This window comes from Streptopelia decaocto (genome assembly GCF_964273445.1).
Source record: "Streptopelia decaocto genome assembly, chromosome: Z".
In the NCBI taxonomy this organism is placed as follows: Eukaryota; Metazoa; Chordata; class Aves; order Columbiformes; family Columbidae; genus Streptopelia; species Streptopelia decaocto.
In genome coordinates this window covers 63,045,337-63,068,824 of record NC_138657.1, presented here as the reverse complement: position 1 = coordinate 63,068,824, position 23,488 = coordinate 63,045,337, and the positions used below count along the sequence as shown (strand labels likewise).

Sequence of the window (23,488 nt, the reverse complement as noted above, 5' to 3'; positions counted from 1 at the left end):
GTTATCTCTGGCATGACAGAAGTAATCCATCATCAGAATTCCACAGCCGAAAGTACTCTGCTGCCTCCTGAAGAAGTTACACTTCCATGCTTTGACCATGAATGGAAAAAGCTCTAACTGGAGCAAGAGATCAGGAGGCCAAGTTGGCTGTAAGTACCTTTATGAAGCACATGTTTGCATTCCAATATGGCATACATTTTCAGTAGTGAACGCAAATTAAATCAAAGCCAAGCGGTCAAAGTACAGGCACTCATGTTCAGAAGATGTGGGTGAGGCAGAGGCACACCTCGTGTTACAACGTGACCCAGGACTTCACAGCTGCTGTGTAAGATATTGCTGTATGAGACTTCAAATCTGTCACAGTCTTGCAACATTCTCTTTAGTAAACACCCAAAGTAGCATGATGAATATGTGATTCATGCTATTACTGGTTTTGTACAGAAGACAGTAATTTGTAGTATCTTAAAAAAATAAAAAATCAGAAGTTTTAAATTTGTACTCAGGCTTACTGTGACTGTCTCCCAATCTACTCTCAAAACACATTTGGTCTGAGAAAGACCTCACTGTAGCCGTTTTGAGAAGCTGCTTAGTTTAACATTGCAAGAACAATGTTCCCCCTTGAATTGGGAGAAGACAAGTACATCGCTAAGACTGAAATGGTGTCTGAGAAGCCCTCAAATGCTGACATTCGGCAGGTGCTTTCAGTATCTTCTCACAGTCATCCTACTACAACACACCAACTCCTCTTCCCTGGATGCGCAGCACCTCTCCAGAGCACAGCCAGGTCCAAACCGCACAGCTCCTGCGCTGTAACCGTCTGCAAAAACCCAGCGTACAGCTAGAAAACCCGAGTCACTGCACATTGTCAGGTCTGCTACAATTTAAAGCATCACTTGCAAAATAAGAGCTTAAACATACATTCTCATTTCAGGACAAATATGTCAAAGTATATTTTATTGGCACTATCCAAACAGCCCACTAGAGAGAAATAACAGTAATAAAGAAGCCCCAAACTGTAAAGCTTCTAGCTTGCATTCAGTGTAAAAACTTGGAGGTATAAACAGAAGCCTGGAGTAAAAATATTAAGTACATTTCCAATCCCACAATGTGGAAAAACAGTAACAATGGTATTTGCTCTACATTAGAAGTGTTCCCAAGTTCAATTCCACATATATGTTTCTCTTCTATATAAACTTCTGTTAACTTATGTACAAATAAGATGTCCAACATCTGTTCTTTAATATAAATACATAATCTTCATGACTGAAACATTACAACAGTTTGATCAAAAGTACAGAAAAATCCATTTGATTTTTTTTTCTACTGGCAGTGTTTAAAAATATCCCCTTGAAGCCAGATGACCGTAAAATGATAGGTATTTCTTCACCATAAAAATGCATCGCTCATTCAACATGTGAAGTACTATTGCATACATGAGTCACTTAAACTACAATAACAAAGTCTGAAGGACATGTGCTGGACAGCCCATTCTAGCAAGTGCTAGCTGTAAGATCACGTGTCACAGAAGGAAGTGTTAAGTACTAGTGTATTTTTAAATAAACCACTACATACTCAAGTATTGTCCTTGCACTACTAAGACTTAAGGCAATCGAGTTAGGAAGCTTCAGTTTGGCATAGTTGCATTAAGCTCTCCCCCCTTCTGCATTAATACATTTATTTTAACACATTAGAATTTATTTTTAGAGGCCTGCTGATAGATTTTTGCTATACATGTTCATATATTAATACAACCCAGTGTAAAGTGAGTTAATCAGTAACCCAGTTTAATATCCCCAATTACACTGAGCTGATCTAGTTTAAGCGACGGTTTCTTCAACAGCTAAATTCTCCAGCACGGATCTCTAAATTGGTACAAGAATAAAGAAAACATTCAATGTCTGCCCTCTTACTGTAACTGGTTTTATGACTTGCATCCATTCTTGGAGTTTTCTAGAATTTAAGGGTTCAAAACAGATTTGACGGTCAAATAGTATTCAGCTTTACAAAGGACAATTATTTGCAGTAAAAATACTTAATCTATAAACATAGTAGATCAAAGTCAACAGGCATTTCTTTATGGCTTTTTTCACTGAGGTACTGTTATAACATCCAGCAAGAGGATGCAAGCGTTCATTCACATGGTGTGAATGCCACATTCATAGACTGCACCACCAACAAGTGGCAACAGACTGCACATCCAGCTTCACAGGAGGATTACAGAAAAAGAGTCTTCCCTTCTACGTGGAGGGTCTCAGTGCAAGCTACAGAAAGCCTCAAAGGCAATGGGTGTAAAGGGGGAAAGACAAAATGAAGTCTCACTCTCTTAAAAGGAGAAAAAAATACTCATGGCAAGTTAGAATCTTAGAGTTAGGCCATTTCTTGCAATTAATAGCAAACATTTGGGACTTAACATTCCAAGGCAGGAAGGGCATATAGCACAGCAGCCACACAGTAAGACCTGAAATGTGTAGTTAAGCCCTTGCATCTGATCGTTAGCTAAGTGCATGCACAGGCTTAGAGCAGCCAAGCTGCTGTTATAACAAGCCGAAGATGAACACAGTCTGAAAAGATGAGGCTGACAAGAACATGACTTCAGCTGATGCCACAGTAGACAGAAAATTCTGGGTGAGCACAAGTTTATTCCTCAGCTGTAAAAAGCTTATTTGTGAATGCACATTTAGTTGCATCTTTCCCTGTTTTACATGGGCTGGGAGGGAAATGCATATATATTAGTAGTTCCAAGTCACAGTACTTACAATTTTAGTACTCTTAGCAGAAGAACATGTTTTATGTCAAAATACAAATTGTTGCTGTATTTAGTATTCCACAATTACATCATTCATGTGAGAAAATAAGGCAGTGTGATTGTGGTGGTTTGTTGTGGTTTTTGGTTTTTGTTTTAAGTTGCCATATGGCTACTGCAGCCTAGAGCTCTGTTTTTATTACACCTATGCTAAAAATGTGCTTCTGCAATAAATACTATTAGAGTGACATGGTAGTTCAAAATACGTTCAGTTAATCATGGCAACTAGTTCTTCCTAACCAAGTCTTTTTTAACCCCAAAACACCATTAGATAAGCTGCAGATGCTTGTGTGAGTTCCTTATATGAGGATACAGCACAACATTTAAAACTCAGAGCTTAGCCACATACAACTGATACTTTAATTTATATACATTTTATGAGATATCACCACTTGGGTCAACAAACTCATCATCCCTCTTGACCAAGTCATCTTCATCTTCCAAGTCTTTCCAGGTGCTAGTGGGTAAAGCTGGTTTGATAGACTGTCTCTGAAGTAAAGCAAATGGAAACAAGGATGACAAACGGGCAGAATTTCTCAGCAGTGGAACAGAATGTACACCTATAGAAATAGCTTGACTATGTTCTTCATCCATTTTCACCTGCAAGCTCTGCACTTCCTCCATCAAGTCCAAAATCTTGGCAGCTGTAGCTATTGTACCACCACCATGAAGCTGGGCTTCAGGAATCCACCGTAAATACCGTTGTGCCCAGACTTTGATTTCGGGGCCATCGATGCGAGGTAACAGAAGACCGTGATAGTCAACAGGTTTACTATGCCAGCTATCATAAAATTCCCTGAAGCTATTTGGAGGTTCATCTGAAGAATTTATGAATTTGCCAATTCTTTTACCCAGAATGTTTTTAATTAAATGATCTGTTTCCTCCCTGAAAAATCCTCTCTTTGTGGAAGATTTTGTTGGTGCCAATGGCAAAGAAAGTTGCCGTTGATGCTTTAAGAGGAAAGAAAAGAAAAATTTACTGGGATAAGTATTGATGTTACTTTAGAAGACATCTTAAGAGAAATAAAAACATAACTTGGATTCAGAACATACTTGCAAGCAATGAAGTCACTTCAACACAGCCACTACTTTGCTATATCATCTAAACCTGTTTGTCTTCAATGGCTAATGTACCAAATACCCATACAGCATGCATAATATTCCCAGATACCTACCCAGCACTGTAACTATAGCAATTAAGCAACAATGCAAATATTAACAACTTCCATGTTTAGTTTAAGCTAGCCACATAAATCAAGGAGCGCTTAGAAGTTTTTATCCAGTGGTTCCTCATTGCCTCCCACCATGTAAGAGTTCCCTGATTAATGCTGTAGATCATGCTGACAGTCTCTGAGAGTGCTTTGTACAGAACAGAGTTTACCAATAGGGATATTTCAACAGAAGGAGGCTATCCCAAACAAACTTTTCTTACTGAATTTGTGCTACTGTCCAGTAATGAGATTGCCAACCCTGTAATCCTCCATACCCTAGACAGTTTTTGTTGGTGGTGGTCACTCTTCCCCACTCCCCAAGTACAAGCAAACACTCCAGTTACACTCACACAAAATTAGGAAGGTCATTATAAACCTCCTATGTATTTCAGTTAGGCACTCCATGGAACAACAAATTAAGCTCACTCCAAACACATCAGTGTAGCTCACCTAGATGTTAAGTGCCATGAGTTATCACTACACTTGCACAAAAGTATGAAGAAAAAAAACCTGAGCTCACAGCTATGATGTGTAAAATATTTTTATCGTTTAAAAAAGTAGTTAAGCAGCACATAACTTACTTTGAATCGTGCAGTTTTCCGTTGACTTTTTTCAGGTTTTGGCTTCTCTGCATAAAGAGGGTTGTTCAAGAAAGCCTGGGCCTTGGGGTCAAACTGCACAGACCAGTCCCACACAGTAAGAAATCTGAAAGGACCACTTTGTGTCTTGAGGCTTTCACCACTCTGCCAAAACAAACAGTTCACTATTAATACTGCTAGAAAGGAATTCTGACCAAGTCAAGGTGAAATTAAGAAACCGGCTTTTCAGAGAAGAGACGAAAGAGTTGCAACAACACTCATGATTTCTATGTATTCAACAGATGAACATTATCAGGTTTGAGTACAGACACAAAAGCTATCTCTGTATTATTCTATCTAACATCAGACAGTCTTTCATTTCAACAGTGCAATTACACAGTACTAGGAATACTTTTCCCAGTTGAAAATAAAATTAAATAATCTAACAATAAAATAAAGTTTTGAAAATTGGGCAGGATATAGAGTTCTTCAAACACAAGGGGCATGTTATGATTGTGGAATAAACCACTCCAGACTTCAAAGTTAACTGCAGTTATGCAGTGCCACTAGTTTAAGTTTTGTGATAAATACTTTATTTATACGCAAGACAGTGATTTTTACTTTTTTGTTGCTGTTGTAAGTCTCTGTGCAGCCTTGCAGAGGATACTCCCACTGCTTCCATTGACCCAATGTAAATCAACATCCAGGAAATGTTGATTTTGGAACAGAACAGAAAATACTATACAAGAATTTTGTAGATAACTTACTCTGCAGGACAGCAGGATGTCCCTCGTAGGTTGAGGAGCTACATTTTCATAGAAAAGCAACAAACATGAACCCATATCCACACATTAGGAGTAATATGTTCCCAAGTCACTTTCCTTTTGTCATCATAAACTCCTAAGTCCTGAACTTGCCTCCTTACACGCAATGCCAGCCACTTCACGCAGTGCCCTTCAAGGCACCACATTTCAAGTAAGCATGGAAATATGTGCTGCTAGGGAATAATTTTTTTTTAGTATCCCTCACTTATTGGTCAAACCTGTTCTCCAACACATTGTATCCAGCAAATAACAAATGCTTACCGTATTAGTGTCTTTTTGATGTTGTGAGTTGAAGAAGAAAGTGCTAAAAATAGGCACATAGAGGCTGTCTGACAAGACAGTTAAGTAAGTTTCTGTGAACTCAAACGCTGGAGGATACTGTTGTACCAACTGCCAAACACAATTTAGCAGGAGCAGAAAAACAGGAGCCTAAGTAAAGATGATACTGCATCAGTTTCAGAAAAAAAAAAAAGTTCCACCATGCAGATAATTCATTTAATAGCATTTAGTTTATCCAAATATTAAGGAAAGCAATCTGGTTAACTACAGAACTGCTGCATATAACTTTGGCTGAACCCTGAAGAAGAATCATCTGAGCTATGCTTGGCCAATTGTTGACAGAAGAGACGAACCTGAATTTGCACACATTAACTAGCTATGAAAGTTGCTGCTATGCAGCCTTTTAAAGTTGGCAAAACAAAACTAGTTTATAGCAATTCTTGATTAGAACTAGTCAGTTTGCATTTATCATTTCTATTCTGTATAGCAATCTGATCTATTTCCAAAATACAAACAAAAATGGAAAGGTGTGACTGCAAGATTTAGCAAGACATCATAAAATGACACTCTAGATATGCCAAGAATGGGCAACTCAAGTTATTTCTACTACTACCATTTAATGCAGTTTAAAAGGACATGAGATACATGCCTTTCGAAAGACCACAAGATTGAATAGGAAATTTTACATTTGTTCTGTTTAGTTACAAATACATTGCTGAACTCTAAACACCAAAAACAGTGACACTGTCCAAAATATCAGCACATAAAACAAAACATAAAATTAAAGATCCTCAGGGTGATTGGAACTTCTGGACGGACATCTAATTCCCTCTTTACACAGAGTAGTCTTTTAAACAGTAAGCAAGGAAAGTAATAAAAAAACCCCAAACATACCTCTTCTTTGTCACTCTTATGTAAGTGGTTACAACGATCCAAAAATCCATGTCCTCCAATTACCCACTCCTTCTGAATAAGGCTCTGAAACCCTGCCTTTGTTCTGCTGTGTGAATCCATCATCACTTGAACCAGACTAGAGATTACACAGCACAGATCAGTGGCGCTCTCTTCTACAGAAAAGAGCAGAAACCACAGTGTCTGCTGAGCCATTCCTAAAACTTCGGTAAGAAAGCAAAGTATTTCTAATTTCACAAAAACAAAATTGTATTTCAAGATAAGAGAAGCACGCAATTCCTTGCAAGTGTTACAGCATAAGAGAAAAGTTAATCCATGTTTCCAATACCTCCCTTTGTAAAAATGTAAGGTTTCTTGTCCACTTACAGTACGATAATGCCCTGTAGAAACATCTCTTCCCCATGCTAGCTTTCCCGAATGCCAGTGTGTGGGGAAAAAACCCCAATCAAAAACCTAATCTGAAAATAGCTTAACAGTTAACATTGAGTTTGTTTTTTCACCTGGTTACTTTAATCAATCTAGGAAAATAAACTGCTCAAGGTGTGTACAGTAAGTGTATTCTTTCATGTATTATTAGCAAAGAGAGTACATAGTATTCAGCATGTATCTAGAACATAAAAACCTCTTTTTAGAAAGTTCTAATGCTCCATGTTCTTTCTGCAGGTATCCCTCCCCCACCTCCCATTAAAGCACAGCAAAAGGCCTAGGAAGTCTTCAATAAAGCAAGTTAAGAAAGAGGAGTGCAGAAACAGCAGGTAGCATGACTCTCCTGACAATTTATCAGCAGCTTTCTCATTTATAACTTATTTGTCTTAGCCTGGGGCTATACTTACTGTGGTTTATTTAACTACAGGAAGCATTTCCAGGAGTGTGAGAGATATAGGTGTCTGGTACTCTATGAATTTTACCAGCCTGTACCATAATTATAGACTCACATCTTAGGCTACATCTAAAGAAACTCTAAAGAAATTTTTAAAAATATATAGGATAATCTCATTAAATTCTTACCTATAAGGAGAACGTTTGTATGCTGTCTTTCCAGACACTCAGCAACTTCTATTGCTTTCTTCAAGACTCGCCTGTTGTGGTACAAGCAAAGATAAGTGAACATTTTCATAGCATTTTTGCAATTAAGTTTCTTACATTGGTTTCCCCTAAAAGGGACTGGAATGTCATACTTGACTAATCGTTAAAACCACAAAAACCATGCTCAACTTGGGTAAGTGAACAAATGTTTAGCCTCAAGAACAAACTTCCAAGAAGTATCTTTATTTGGCCATTGGTCATGCATTTCCAGTTGTTACCTCTGTACATCTGTAACACAGTGCTTTATTCTGGATCAATAGCAGCCATCAGACACACACTCATATTATTAATACAACTGCTAAGAGACAGATCTTTATCCTGGAAAGAGTCAACATCACCACACTTATGTTCTAACCCACTACATACTAAGCTTCTCCCATAATCCAGTTTTAAGAGCCAGAGGGAAGGACCAGCAATCATATCTTGTAAACATGCAGTCAAAATTTATTCAGAGATTACCATTGCACAAGGAACACTAAGTGGAATTGAAGACCACATAAAACCAGATGTAATGCTGTTGGTTTCCAGACCTACCTCTTCATAAAGCTGGTTCTTTTCAGCAGAAGCCTGCACACAAATTAGGATTCTTGCAAATGCTTAGGTCACTTATAGAAGCTGATAGTTTATTTCGTAAGTGTGGAGTTGTCAGATTCTTTGTTCTAGCATTACAATAGCTGACAAGGCATTCCTGCTAACTGTGAGAGCCTAGAACAGGCTGATACAGGAAGCAACTGGATCCAAGTATGGAAACGACCAGTCTCAAAACAACACTAAGGATAGGAATTTGGGCTGGCATTTACTTTAGACTGCTTGTTATCTTTGTTATATCAATGCTTTTCTCAACATATGATCTTCACTAGAACCTCACATTCAACATCCATTTAAATTCTGGATTAAGGAATGAATAACTATCAATATTTATTGATTGTTATTAAGACAAGAAAGAACTAAAGCTGACTGCAGAAGTACTTCATGGTAACAAGCTGATCACAGAATAAACTGGCTGACAACAGAGCTAGCACAAAGTAGCACTGAAGCCAAATAAAAAGCTTTAACATTCCACTATAGCAAGCCTTAAGTTAGCCAGTGCCATCCCAACACTTACTCACTGTGGACTGCTGAGAGAAGAAAAAAGAACTTGAGGAACAATCAGGAGAGGAAGGGGACAAAACTGAGAACAACTGTCATTTTTTAAATCTTTGGTGGGCTAACATCTTGAATACTGCAGTTCATCCCATCCCTAAAGGACACTACAGAAGTAGAGAGTAGAGAGAAGAATGGCAAGGCCAGTCAGAGACATGGAATAGGTTTCATGCAAAAAACAAACAGGATTCTTCAGTTTGGGAAGAAGGTGACCAAAGTGTAGGAGGGAAATTACTAGGATCTATAGTTTTAATAGTTTTGCTGGAAGAGTTGTAATAGGAATGATCTGCTGCTTCTCCCATCCTTTGTGTGGGAGGCTTTACCTAAGCCTGCACTGTAAAAATACTGTCTCAAGTTGCAGAAAAAAGATACATCAATGGGACCATAAGTCTGTCTTAATTGTCTTTACTGCTGCAGGTAAAGAATGTCATAATATTTCAGGAAACTTTTAATAACAAATTTTAGTAACAATTTGAAACCCAGAAAGTTACAGATATAGCAAACCTGATTATCTCTAGCCAGTTTGTGCTCTCCAGTAATGAAAACCATTTCACATCAGTTGCCCAGAAGTCTGTACTGTTATCTGAAAAAAAAAACAAAACAACACAACCCAGAAATTGGTTTGTTCACATACATGTAGTGCTAATTAACAGCCATCCATTGTATTACTCTTCACTTATGAACTGCTATGAAACAACCAATACTAAGGAGTCAGTAAATGCTCATCACTGTTGAAGTCAATACCTTGTAACTAAATGAGGAAGTGAAGTAGTCCTACAAAACACCAGTAAAATTTTATAGCACCATAGGGCTTTTAGAAGAAGTATGCTGTCGGTTCATAGCAACAAAAACAAGTAAATAAATCTGTTGACAAAACGGGAACGGAAAAGAAAAGTAGTTTAATCAGAGGAGATGGTTCTTCCAAGTTCCGGTTGCCTTGACTCTAAACATGATCTATATAAACCTTATCATAAGGAGACTGGATTTTGAGAGTCATTATCATTAGAGTCAGAAACAGGAATGAGTTTTAGAAGTAGGTTATATAAATTTATAAGACTACCTGAAAAATGTTTTAAACAGAAGAGGCATTAAGGCAGATAAAAAAGGGAATAGCTAAGATAAACCAGGAGGCCTACCAAAGTCCTTAAACTCTTATGAATTTCACTAGCATTTTTTGTAGCTGGTTAAATGCAACCTACATCTCTATTGCTTTTATTTCTATCAAAGCCAGCATTTAGAAACTGGAAAGTTTTCACAAGCTGATATGGTCAATTAAAACGAGATTAGATTACCTTTCCTGCATAAGCAGAAACCTTGATGCCAAAGGCGCACAACTGTTCCACTACTGAGAAACAATGGAGATACACCACACTTCCCTCTTTCCCTGCTCTCCTGATAGCTCTGGTTCTGCATGTCTCTGTAGAACTTCTTCTCCCCTCCCAAAGTCTCTCCATATGCTTCCAATGTTTAATTCCAACAGACAGTTCTGTTTTGCTCTCTGCAGCTTGCATCTACGATACTCAAGTGCACAGGCATATATCTGCTTTGTTCCTGCAGCTGTTCTGCCTGCTTGTACCCCTCATTCTGCTCATTATACATTTAAAAGAAAAACCACAAAAAACCCAGCAACTTTCTTTCCCAGATTCATTTCGCCTGGGCCACAGAAGCTAGTTCTCCACAAAAGAATTAAATGAATCTTCAAAGCTCCCTAGTCAGTTCCGTTCACATTAGGTCTTCTTTCTTCCAATCTTTTCTGATTAACATCTTCAAATTAACTTCCAACCTTCTCATATGACACCCTTTCAAGTATACACATCACAGTACTTCAAGATACCCTTTAGTCTCCAGTTCACTGTCTTTCCATCTGAGGTTTAGAATATTCCCTTGCACCCAAATCTCAAGTTTCATTTAGCCTGCCATCACTATTTGAAAAACCTCTGTCCATTCTGAATCAATGCAAGATTACAGTAGCAAGTTCTAGTCCTTCAAAATGACCTAAAAAGCCATGATACCAAGGGAAAGAGATTTCTGCCTTTTTTTCTTCTAGAAATAACACGCTTTCATCTATAGCAATAACATCTTATATTCCATCACAGTATCACAGTATGTTTGAGATTGGAAGGGACCTCAGAAGATCATCTAGTCCAATCCTCCTGCTGGAGCAGAAACACCTAGATGAGGTCACACAGGGACATGTCCAGGCGGGTTTTGAATGTCTCCAGGGAAGGAGACTCCACAACCTCCCTGGGCAGCCTGTTCCAGTGCTCCGTCACCCTCACTGAGAAGAAGTTTCTTCTCAAATTTAAGTGGAAGCTCTTGTGTTCCAGCTTGAGCCCATTACTCCTTGTCCTATCATTGTTTGCAACTGAGAAGAGCCTGGCTCCATCCTCATGGCACTCACCTTTTATATACTTATAGACATTAATAAGGTCACCCCTCAGTCTCCTCTTCTCCAAACTAAAGAGACCCAGCTCCCTCAGCCTTTCTTCATAAGGGAGGTGCTCCACTCCCTTAATCATCTTTGTTGCCCTACGCTGGACCCTCTCCAGCAGTTCCCTGTTCTTCTTGAACTGAGGGGCCCAGAACTGGACACAATACTCCAGATGGGGTCTCACCAGGGCGGAGTAGAGGGGAAGGAGGACCTCCCTCGACCTACTAACCACCCCCCTTCTAATACACCCCAGGATGCCATTGGCCTTCCTGGCCACAAGGGCACAGTGCTGGCTCATGGTCATCCTGCTGTCCACCAGGACCCCAGGTCCCTTTCCCCTACACTGCTCTCTAATAGGTCATTCCCCAGCCTATACTGGAACCTGGGGTTGTTCCTGCCCAGATGCAGGACTCTACACTTGCCCTTGTTAAATTTCATCAGGTTATTCCCCGCCCAACTCTCCAGCCTGTCCAGGTCCCGCTGGATGGCAGCACAGCCTTCTGGCGTGTCAGCCACTCCTCCCAGCTTGGTGTCATCAGCAAACTTGCTGATAGTACACTCAATTCCCTCGTCCAAATCGTTAATGAATATATTGAATAATATTGGCCCCAGTACTGACCCCTGAGGCACTCCACTAGATACTGCCCTTCAACTAGACTCCGCACCACTGACTACCACTCTCTGGCTTCTCTCCTTAAACCAGTTTGCAATCCACCTCACTACTCTATTGTCTAGACCACACCTCCTCAACTTAGCTGTGAGGATGCTATGGGAGACTGTGTCAAAGGCTTTACTGAAGTCAAGGTAGGCCACATCCATCACTCTGCCATCATCCATCCACCTTGTTACATTCTCATAAAAGGCTATGAGGTTGGTCAAGCATGACCTATCCTTAGTAAAGCCGTGCTGACTGACCCTAATAACCCTCTCATCCTTGATATGCCTTGAGATGGCACCAAGGACAAGCTGTTCCATTACTTTCCCAGGGACGGAGGTGAGGCTGACCGGTCTATAATTACCCGGGTCCTCCTTCTTGCCCTTTTTGAAGACTGGAGTGACATTTGCTTTCCTCCAGTCCTTGGGCACCTCTCCCGTTTCCCAAGACTTGGCAAAGATGATGGAGAGCGGTCCAGCAATGACTTCAGCCAGCTCCCTCAGCACCCACGGATGCATCCCATCTGGGCCCATGGATTTATGGATGTCCAGACTATTTAATTGCTCCCTAACCCAGTCCTCATCAACTAAAGCAAACTCCTCCACTGACCTGGCTTCATCCGGGGTCTCAGGGGTACGGGGCTCCCCAGGACAGCCTTCGGCAGAGTAGACAGAGACAAAGAAGGCATTCAGTAATTCTGCCTTCTCTGTATCTTCTGCCACCAGGGCACCCCCCACCCCATTCATCAGTGGGCCTACATTGCCTCTGGTGTTAGTTTTATCTGCTATGTATTCGAAAAAGCTCTTTTTGCTGTCCTTGACCCCTCTCCAGCTGTAATTCTAAGGAGGCCTTGGCTATCCCAGCTGCCTTCCTACATCCTCTAACAGCAGCCTTATATTCCTCCCAAGTGGCCAGCCCCTGCTTCCATGAGCTGTAAACTTGCCTCTCCTGCTTGAGCATACCAAACAGATCCCTATTCAACCACGCAGGCCTCCTGGCTCCCTTCCTTGACTTCCTACGTGTGGGGATGCTCTGATCCTGAGCGTGGAAGAAGCAATCCCTGAATGCCACCCAGCTATCTTGGGCCCCTTTTCCTTCAAGCAGTCTTGCCCATGGGATTTCCCCCAGCAATTGCTTGAAAAGGCCAAAGTTAGCCCTGCTAAAGTCCAGGGTTGCAATTCTACTTATTGCCCTGGTCCTACCACACAAGATGATGAATTCCACCATCCTGTGGTCACTGCAACCCCGGCAGCCCTCAACCTTTACTGCTTCGACCAGACTCTCCTTGTTAGTGAGGATGAGATTGAGCAGCGCTCCTCTCCTGGTCGGCTCCTCCACCATTTGCATGAGAAAGTTATGGTCAGTGCACTGGAGGAACCTCCTGGACTGTGGCTGGCTGGCTGAATGGTCCTTCCAACAAACATCAGGGAAGTTAAAATCACCCACAACAACCAGGGCCTGAGACTGTGAGGCCACTCTCAGCTGCCCATACTTAAATTTTCTTTAGTTCTCTTATAGTATGGATAGAAGAGTTTTACTCAAAAAGTTGAGTAGGCACATTAAGTGTGGCTCTTTGTTTTGTTCGGTCATGCTCAACCACATCTACACTCAACCACTTGTATGCAGACCTCTACAAAAAAATGGCTTGGTCTGGCAGTTCTCCCTGAGCCAAAATAATCTCCAAGACAAAGCAGGAACTTCTTTTTAAAGACAAAAGAAAACAGTTGCAGCTAGTTTCACCCCTTAATTGAGGTATTTTCCTTAATAACATCACAATAAATAGCAAGCATTCCCTTCCTTCCTATTTTCTACAAAAACAAAGAAATACTCCACTAGGATTTGAGAACTGAAATGTTCAAAGTCTCGTTTAAGGTATGTGAACAAATGGCATACACTGAGGCTTGCGAGCAGTCTAGTAAAACAAGCATCTGCTTTTGCAACATTTCAAATAAGAGGAAAAATTTAAGAGTATCCAAGCTGTCCCCATCAAAATCCTCTTTCAAGCAGCTACCTACTAATGCAGTTTCTGCTTCATTTAATGAGGGATTTTTATAACTGAAACTTCAGTTTGGGCATGTGTTCAGGAAATTTAAGTTATACTGGAGGTTACCTAAATCAAATTAACTAGGCAAGTATGGAACAAAATAATGGTTAATGTGTTCAGACTTTGAAAAATAGTAGTAACATAGTCCACTTCAGTAGGATCTTACTATTTCTGCAAAAAGTTACCTGAATGGTTTTCTGAGACTGGTAGTGCATAGTGCTATACTCAGTGAGCCATGATCTACTAACAAAGCTTATTTTAAAAGCTGGAAGACAAAAACACTTACTGGAATGCAGTTTTAGCATATTCCATTTCACTTCAAGTATTACAAGACAATGACAAAGTTATACCACTGGGAAATGAACTATTTCCTGAGAGGTTAATTGACTTAAATTCCAGCTTTAGCCTTTTTCCTAAAGGAGGGCGTGGCAATTGCACCTTCCCCTGAGGTCTGGAGCCTTCAATGGGACAGCTGATGGCTGTTCAGCACCTTTTGTGCCCCACTGTGCCTGTCCCCACATACAGCCCCAGGGTGGTACCAAGGTGCTGCCAGTCACATCCTCTCCTGCCCCAGGGCAGGGTGACTTCACCTCCACCAGCTGAGGGGCAAGGGGGACGGGACCCTCGGTTGATTGACAGGGCCCTCAACCAGATCTTGAGTCAACTGACAGGGTCCTCAACAAAGGTGGTGCCCAGAGTAGCTGCAAATCTTCTGGACCATGTTATAATTGCCCACAACCAGATCTGACCCGGCTATAAAACAGGGTCGCTGCCGAAGGCCCCCTTTGAGTGGTCTTGTCGGAGCAGTGGGTCTGTGAGCTGGAGCCCGCCCCTTAGACTGGGACGCCCTCTAAGGAGACTTCTCGGGCTTGAGAGCGCCTCACCTCCTCATTTGGGTGAGTGGTCGTTTACTGGATGTATCCTTGAATGAGCCCTTGCCTAGCCCAGGCGAGTGAGAGCCCTTGCCTAGCCCAGGCGAGTGAGAGCCCTTGCCTAGCCCAGGCGAGTGAGAGCCCTTGCCTAGCCCAGGCGAGTGATTTTTCTTGTGGGTACCCTCCAGTTTTGTCTCTTGTGAGTGTATGAGTGCACGTTGTGGATCATCATTATTCTTATGTTGTTGTACCCCAAAAATCTCCTCAACTGATATCCAAACCTATATTTTATGTCATCAGAATGCAAAATAATTGTATAAACCCTGTTTGTAGTCGGTTTATTGGCTACACTTCTCCGGCTAGAATAAAGTCTGTTTTGGAACTTGCTGTCTGCCTAAAACTGACTTTGAAGTGCCTCCATGACAGAGGGTAAGTTACCAGAAACTACATTAAAATATAGGTAATTAATTGTAGCTCCTAAGGTTCACTGGATTTGACACTGTATTCCCGACAAAATCCTCACTGTGAAACTCTGGCAAATGCCTCATATATCCTGGACTTCTCTTCAGAATGCCACTGAAATCTTTACTACGTATTTACCAGAAATCATCCATACTAGTCTGCAATCAATATCAATATACCAGCTAATCTGCATGTATGAAACCAACAAAACGCGGATACTGTCTGTAGGCTACATTGCAAATATACAGTTAATCCAACACCAGTAGCCACAGGCAAACTGCCCCAGTGTTCAGAATGGCATCAGACAGAGGTTATTGCAACATTTACCCTCATTATCCTGTAGAAGACCTACTGTCCAAAATGGCCCAATGGCACACTGCACAGTTGCAAGGTGCTGTGGAGCTTTTCTCATGCCAACAGGTGAGGTCAAAGTACTGTTTCATGACAGCAAAATACTTCAAGAGTCCCAGCAAAGTCTGAAAGCCTAGTCTATACTTTCACATGGCTTCCATTTTTACTCTGTTCAAATGGACTTCCTACTTAGAGCAGTCACATTTAGCACTACAGCCACAGTGACAGAATTTTAAGCAAGTTAATGCTTCATAGGTTTTGAGATGTGACTAGTTCGTAACAAAAGGTAGGGCAAAAATTAACTAGTATTTAGACTGAACTCTTGACATAGCACAAAAGCTTAAAAGGTTAACCCTTAACATTCAACTTCAAGGGACCACAAAAGACTAAAAAAAATCTCTAGTACAAATTTCAAACCAACATACATTTAAACTCCTAATTCACTCTGTTTAGAAGTAATTTTCAGATACTGTGACTGCTTAGCAATAGGTAGTAAGTCTAAGAACTACAAACAGTCAACTACAAACACTCCAGTCATAAGCACAGTCTTCAGTTACATAAAGGTCTGCTTTTAACCACTGTCAAAAGCAAGTCACCAATCAAGATAAGGACTACATTCCTTAGACCTAAACTAGCATTATTATGCTTTGCATCTCAGTCACTTTAGGGAAAAAAAAAAAAAAAAAAAAAGGCTAAAGTTTGACTTACCTATCAAAAACAGCTGTTTAAATCTTGTGTATGCAGTCTGGATATCTTGCAGAGATGGAAGGCTGCTTGACAAGTCATCCGTCTTCAGGAGTTCATAGGGAGGTTTGCTAATTGTCTTATAGATTCTAAATCAAATAATCAAGATGTTAAAGTCTTCTGCTTCACCGGTCAAATAATGCACCAACTAATATCACTGAAGACAAAGTTAATAGGCACAATTTGGGAAATAGCTGTAAGATGAAAAAGATACACACACTGGAAAGCTAATGGCCTCCATGCATTTTTAAATACTGGCTGGAAGCTTGCCTACAAGTTTATGACAAGTTTTGCTGCTCTTAACTGTTACACCAATAAAATGATATTTGTGCATATTTGTGCAGTTATATTACAAGCATAACTTGATTTTCACTGCTGCTTCTTTAGTACTGTCTTCAGTAGACACACACCATAATTACTTTACTAGCAGGCTATTTAGAAATTAGTCCAGAAAGAAGAGATGGATAGAAATACTCAAACCTCCCATCAGACACTTAAAATTTTACCTGGCTTTCACCAACCAAATTACATTTTAATACCTAGCTGCCAAGTCTGTTAATGAAACATAGAAGTAAAAGAAAGAAGAAACAATTTGGACTCAAAAAAGAAAGTATATCTGCCTTGTGCTGCCATACATATCTGCTGATTTTTTCCCTCGGAGGAGAGGAAAAACTGCCAGGCCAGATGAAGCTTTGGTTTGAACCCAGAATATCCCTTCTCATTCAGGCTCCACAGCTCAGATGAACATCAGTTTAGTAAATACCTCTGTTGTCATGTCAGCTTTTTTGTTGTCAAGATTTGGGAAAAGCTGCTCTAGGTCATAGTTCAGAAGTGAAGCCTTGCAGGCATTTGCTCAGACAGGGCAGACTCATTTGTTTCCTGTATGTTGCAGCACACAAGCCTGCTTTAAGTGAGAACTACAGAAGCCCTCATCCAGAACGCAGGTTACTAGACCTACTGGAAGAGGCACCAGATAAGAGGACTGAGGGAAAGCAATCATTTGTCAATTACAATACCTCCTCCAAATTGAAGCAAACAATTTGTGGTAGAAGATCTGGCTCTAAACAACTTTAATAGAAGAAGCTATTAATGGTAAACAACTGCTGTGTGCTTGAGTTCAGACTACTATTACAATGGAATGTTAACACACCCTTATGGACAATTTGTAGATATATTTTTAAATATTAGTGGTTAACCACCAGTACTCCATAGCAAAAAAAACCCACCACTATTCCCCTAGGTCCACATGGCCACAGGCATCAAAATATCAGTTCATGCTTTGTTGCAACTTACTGCTAGTTTTTCTTACTTTCACACTATGAAACAGCGTTGCAAAGCACTCTAAGTCATGAAACTTCCTGGTTTCAGGGGAGAAATATTAGAGGATCTGCAGGAAGGGCCAAAAGTCTTTCCCATGCAAGTATAATTAATTTTAAAAACAAGGGGTTTTAAGAGCCTTATTGACCTATTTTCTGTTCGTTCTATGTGATTAACAAGTTCTCCATGTATGAGGAGAAAGGAGCTTGCAGTGAAGCAGCACAAATGGTACACAATAGCCTGATCTATTAGCTTGCTGCTAAGGAAGAAGTTCTATCCAGGATACCCAACAGGTTAAAAAAAACCCAGGAAAAAAGAGCAACAAGTCATTGCCATAACTCTCAGTCAGGTGGCTGTGCTCTTCCTCTTATGTTAACTTGGGCATTTTTCAGACTGCTGAACTAATTCAGCTCACTGTCTCAGCTGAAAAAAGCTCTGTCTGCCACCACATATGAAAGCAGCAGTAGCAAACTGCTAGACTGTCTCAGTCATTTTAGGTTGCTTTATCTAAAGCTGTTTAGGAACATAAGTTGAGTTCAGAGAAGACAACAGAGTTCAAACAGATTTAAAACTCAGCTTGCAAACGAATGTTCACAGATGGAGTCTGAACTTGCTTGCAAATATAATTTAGCCAATCAGTTAATGATACTTTAACTGTACGTAAGACCCACAGGCTTCAGTGTTGCTTTACCTAATAACAAGCCACAGTTTCTAAAGAGATTCATCTGATATAGATACAGAGATATATAGATACATATATTTCTGCAACTAAGCCTACAATGATGTTACAGTCTTACACAACTGACCAAGCTGTTAGGCCAAGAGCTTAAACCCATTCCACTACAGAAAACTACTTTTAGATCTAGAACTTGTTTCCTGATGCGGGCAAGCTTAAAGATACAGCATGTATGGAAAAAGAGAAGCAAGGTCCATACCAAGCAAAGTGTTGTGGACAGAATAGCTATTACTGACCCATCCAAGAAGGCTTTATGTGTTTGTGAAGTGCTGTCATCCTGTTCTTTGGGAAATGCAGACATTTTGAGAAGAGCAGCACCGTTATGGCAAGACCAACACCAAATCTGCAGAAAGACATTTACCAAGTGATAAAAATTGGTAAACTGTCCCATACAAAGTATTTGCTTAAGTGATCGAGTGGTTACAAGAAATGTTTCTATGCTGTGCTTTACCAAATTTTTGGTGTATTCAACCTATCATTAGTAGGAGCAAACTGGACATTTACACCAAAACTACATGCCTCAGTACACTGTGTTATCACTCTCAAGTTTTAAGTTAAACTTTATACAGGAACAGAGAAATAGAAAATGTCAGATTATATCAGAACATTATTTTCTCAACTGTACTCACAGGTGAAAAAAATTGATTAAAAGGTGTATGGCCAAATTATGTTGGAAAATATGCCACAGCAAGACAGCTCCTGTCCACACAGCTATAAGTAGCCTATTTCTTGTAGCTCACCCTTGAGCTAACTCACAATAAATACATTGTCATGTCTTTCTATTTGATCTACAGATAAAAAGTCACCAAGGCATATGAAATAGGATATTAAACAAGAACTCCACAACTACAACAGATTACATAGTTACAGGTATTCCTGTAGCAAGTCTGTCCTCAAAGCTTCTTCCCTTGACATGTAATTTCTTGACTCACACCTGTTGCTTGAAGCTCTGAAGTTGATCTTTAAACTTTATCAGGAATATTAAACAAATCAAATAAGGAAGTTAAGACTTCTGCTACTAATTTACAGTAGCCAAAAGGTGCACCTTAGAAGGATGCAGGAACGTCACAATCATCAAGAGTGGAAAAAGTGACTGTATTGTCCTTTTACTGCCATCTCAAACAGATTTAATATAGTAAAGCTAGTCTGCTAGTAACTTCCCAAAAAGGATTTGGAAATAAAGGTAAGAGTTCTACAAGGCCTCTGAGCAATGCACGATGCAACTGAAAAACAAACACACACAAAACCAAAACCAAACCACAAACCAACACTTCTGTTTCTTTGTAAGAGACACTGTCATTTGTCTGGTTGACTATCTAAGAAACTACTTCAAACTTCACTATCTGAAAGGACAAACTCTTCAGGACAATACAATACTTGTCTCCATGGACTGGTTGATTTAAGGGCATGAAGTAAACATGATTTTCCTTGGCAAACCTTATAGACATGCAGCAAATAATGGAAGACCTCATAAGTAGAGGTTACTTTGCTCCCTGTTTCTATCTACTCTGTCTTACTGGTTCTTAAACTCTGGTATGAGGTAGAAAGCCAAAGCCAGCTTGCTAGAGGGCACGAAACAGTATATTTAACTTCATTTTCTATTGAGACTGGTAGAACCAGTTTTTCAGCTAGGCTACTTGGCTTTGTAAAAACTCTGCATCAGAGTCACGTGACCTGCCAGTACCCAAGCTAGGCAACTGGAGGTATTCAACTATTTCTGCACATGCATGGTCTTCACTTCAATATTCAAACAGCATTTTAAGCCCTACATCCTGCCTCAGCTAAATGCCAGTCAGTCTCATGAAAAACAGGCTGGTGGATAGACAGACTAGTAGCATAAGAAGATGTCCTGGTTTTGTTAAAAACAAGTTTCTCTTTTAGTGAATTTGCCTGTCAGCTAAAGCTTTCATATTAGCTGCATTTTTCTGGAAAACCAGATACATGTTTTGGTAAACATAGCAATGGAATGCAAACTTATTGATAAGCATGGATGCACCTCTCCTGAGAGGGGCAAGGAGAAATAGGTGGCCAAGAAACTGACCAATGGAGTATAACATCCCATTCACATGAATACTTCATATAAAAGTGGGAGATCACGAGGATCTGGTCCCTTTTTCCTTATGGCCAACATTAGGAGAGGACCTTGCTAGTCGTCCCTGTGAACTGAGGCCTAGTGAGAGACTGAATCCAGCTCCAGTTGGCTGCAGAGTCCAATCCCGGACTTTGGGTGCCGGCTCTGCAGTTGCTGGGACTTTTCAAGATTGGTTTTGTATATTTTGTATTATTTTCTTTATTCTTATTAATATCATTAGTAAAATATTTTTAACTTTTCAAACTCTCTTCTCTCCGTCCTTCGTTCCCTCCCAATCGCCTGTCCTTAGTGGGAAGGGGGGAGAGGGAGGGACTGAAGGGGGAAGGGGAGGAAAAGGGGGTTAACAATATATCTGCCATGGTTTATTGTCACCCCGCAATCAAAACCTCAACAGAAGACTGTATGACATTAGACATTTGATATGAGTAAATGGGGACTGTGAACATCCATTTTCCTTTACACTGTTTAAGGGGAATACAGAACACTTCGAGCACCTCTTCTTCCAGCATTTCTTTGCCCTTCTATAGATGACAAGGTTTAAGTGTGAGCTGTGGAAAACAAGTTCTAAAAATCATATGCAGTAGCATCTGAAACACTTGTTAAAAATTATCACTTCTCAATGAGATATCCACAGCCATGCACAGGTACTTACAGGAATGCCTCTGCCTTCATACTTCAAGATACTCTCTTCAGAAACGCATATGGGAACAACAAAATACAAAGGCAGCCTAAGATAACAGAAAGAAAAAAAGAGTGTATTGCACTTAAAAACTTAACAAAGAACATTCTCCAAGCTCCTTTTCATGATGGTGAGTTTTCTAGCCCACATACTAATTATATATTCACTCTCACAGTTACAATAAAGTTCTAGATAATTATATTGTCCTCAACACTCTCCCTTTATTTTCAGCTGGATAAGGTATTTTCTTCCAATCTTGAAATGTTCATTATTTTCACTGCAACATAACCCTGCCTTTCCAAGGCTGCAATTAAGTCCTACATTTACTTTTAACATCTATTATAAGACTGATAGTTAAGATTGCCTTGGTTCTCTCACTCTTTGTTGTTACAAAAGATAAACTTGTATTATAAGATAACTAGTTCTGTTTCCATGCCTCATAAGCAGTTCACATCACAATTCAAGGATGTCACTTAATATATCATGAATTTTCAGTACCAGCCAATACTATGTATGTTCAAGGCCCACAGAACCAACAAAGAGAAGCACTTAACCTCAGCTTGGGTCTCTCAAGACAGAGTTGTGGAATACTTAAGACTTCTTTGAAAATTGGTGTGTGTTTCCAAGGTCCATGAAAACTTTCAGGACTTCAATATTAAACAACACTAGTACACAAAGCCTTGAGTGCATCCTAAGGGGTTCAGTAAATCACCAGCTACTTAGCTAAATTAGTAGACGTATACATCTCCCATCTTGCACCAGAGGCAACGCAACTTAACTTCCATCAGCACATTTTCCAGATATACTTTAAACCAGTTACTCTTTCCTCATTCAGTCACCCAACTAATAAGAAAATCTCAAGTGCATGTGACTTTAATTTTTACCATAGTAAATGTACCAGACTGAGAAAATATCCTAACCAGTAAGTATGACAAAAGCATAGGTACCAGACCTACAAATTTTTTATTCAATTTTAAGGTGGTATTCTCCACCTCCAGAGATATTCCAAGCTTGACTGACCAGAGTAGCCTGACCTAATGTTGAGGTTAAACCTGCTTGAGCAGGGATTGTGTAAAATGACTTCCTGAACTCCCAAATCAAAGTACCCCATTAACCAAAATGGAAACCAGTTGCTAAAAAAACCCCTAAACAACCATATAACACTCAGCATCAACAGTAGCACTGATTTTTGCAAATCTTAATGAGATGTATATCCAAAGGTCACTATTAACCAGGGCAAGCTTACTTTTCAGAGACTCTGTAGCCTTCATTGGTAGTCACTGCTTTGTATTTCACGTTCCCTTTGGTCCGCTCCAACTCATCACGCCAGTCCTCAAGAGTATCAAACATCACAGTTTGGTTTCTTCCATCTGTCAGACACCAATAGCGTTAACTCTGCAGAGTATCAGGAACTCTAACATGAACACATTCCTAAATTAAGCAGTTAGTTTTCATTAAGGTAAGCAAGCAAAACCTCTTCTGTACATAAAACCTTGAGTCAAAGGTAAAACGCCTTTGTACAACACTCTGCTTCTGGCTGATCTTTAACAACACATCTTCTGTCAAATACTGCTTTAACTAATAACTTCAGGAATAGCTTATCCTACAGAAACCAATCAGTTCTTAGAGAACTTCCATACAACTGAGGTTCTCCTCACATCCAGACTAAAACCCAGGATGCTGTGCAGCAAATACCACTGCACCCTAGTGCAGTGTACCCTAGATTGGCATCTAATAAAATACACTTAGATGTAGAATTAGTAATCAGACCAAAACCCTTTCTGCAATTCAGATAATGCATTTCATTTAAAGTTCATTCTTTCATCACAGATAGGGGCTTTGCACTGAACAGAACATCTCAGGCACTTAATAAGAGCAGAAAATCGATCACAGCAAAAAAACCCCAAACTATTACAGCAATTCAGTGTCAGTCATTTCAACTGAGAACTTCACCCATAATTCTATTTAGCCACCTCAGCTAGAGTTAAAAGAGCAGGTTCATTTAGCGCCAGATCTTGTGTAATAACCATGTAATTTATGGAGTATGGCAAATTGTTTTAAACACTTGTCATAATTAAGTATCCTGCAACATCAGCTAACACTGAAATACCGAACAGAGCTAGAATTTTCACAGAAGACACACTGGCAAGTTAAAACTTCCCAACATAAGATAAGGTAGATGAAAAATTTACAGCTGGAAACAGAACATTGTTAATGAGCTCTAAGGTACAAGTTAAGATTTAAGAGTGTCAGACCATTAGAGGCACAA

General features: G+C 40.0%; 1 protein-coding gene across 1 annotated transcript in view; it reads right to left on the bottom strand.

The window, feature by feature from the left end:
* Window positions 1-937: 937 nt before the first annotated feature.
* MTMR12 (myotubularin related protein 12) overlaps window positions 938-23,488 on the bottom strand; it is a 37,814-nt gene continuing 15,263 nt past the window's right edge. The window contains exons 7-16 of the mRNA XM_082074502.1: window positions 22,466-22,589; window positions 21,193-21,268; window positions 18,685-18,791; window positions 16,360-16,484; window positions 9,341-9,419; window positions 7,616-7,686; window positions 6,590-6,762; window positions 5,678-5,845; window positions 4,596-4,757; window positions 938-3,754 (exon numbers count right to left, since the gene is read on the bottom strand). Coding sequence (XP_081930628.1) covers window positions 3,179-3,754; window positions 4,596-4,757; window positions 5,678-5,845; window positions 6,590-6,762; window positions 7,616-7,686; window positions 9,341-9,419; window positions 16,360-16,484; window positions 18,685-18,791; window positions 21,193-21,268; window positions 22,466-22,589 — 1,661 coding nt within the window. The 3' untranslated portion in view covers window positions 938-3,178. The remainder of the gene's footprint in view (window positions 3,755-4,595; window positions 4,758-5,677; window positions 5,846-6,589; window positions 6,763-7,615; window positions 7,687-9,340; window positions 9,420-16,359; window positions 16,485-18,684; window positions 18,792-21,192; window positions 21,269-22,465; window positions 22,590-23,488) is intronic.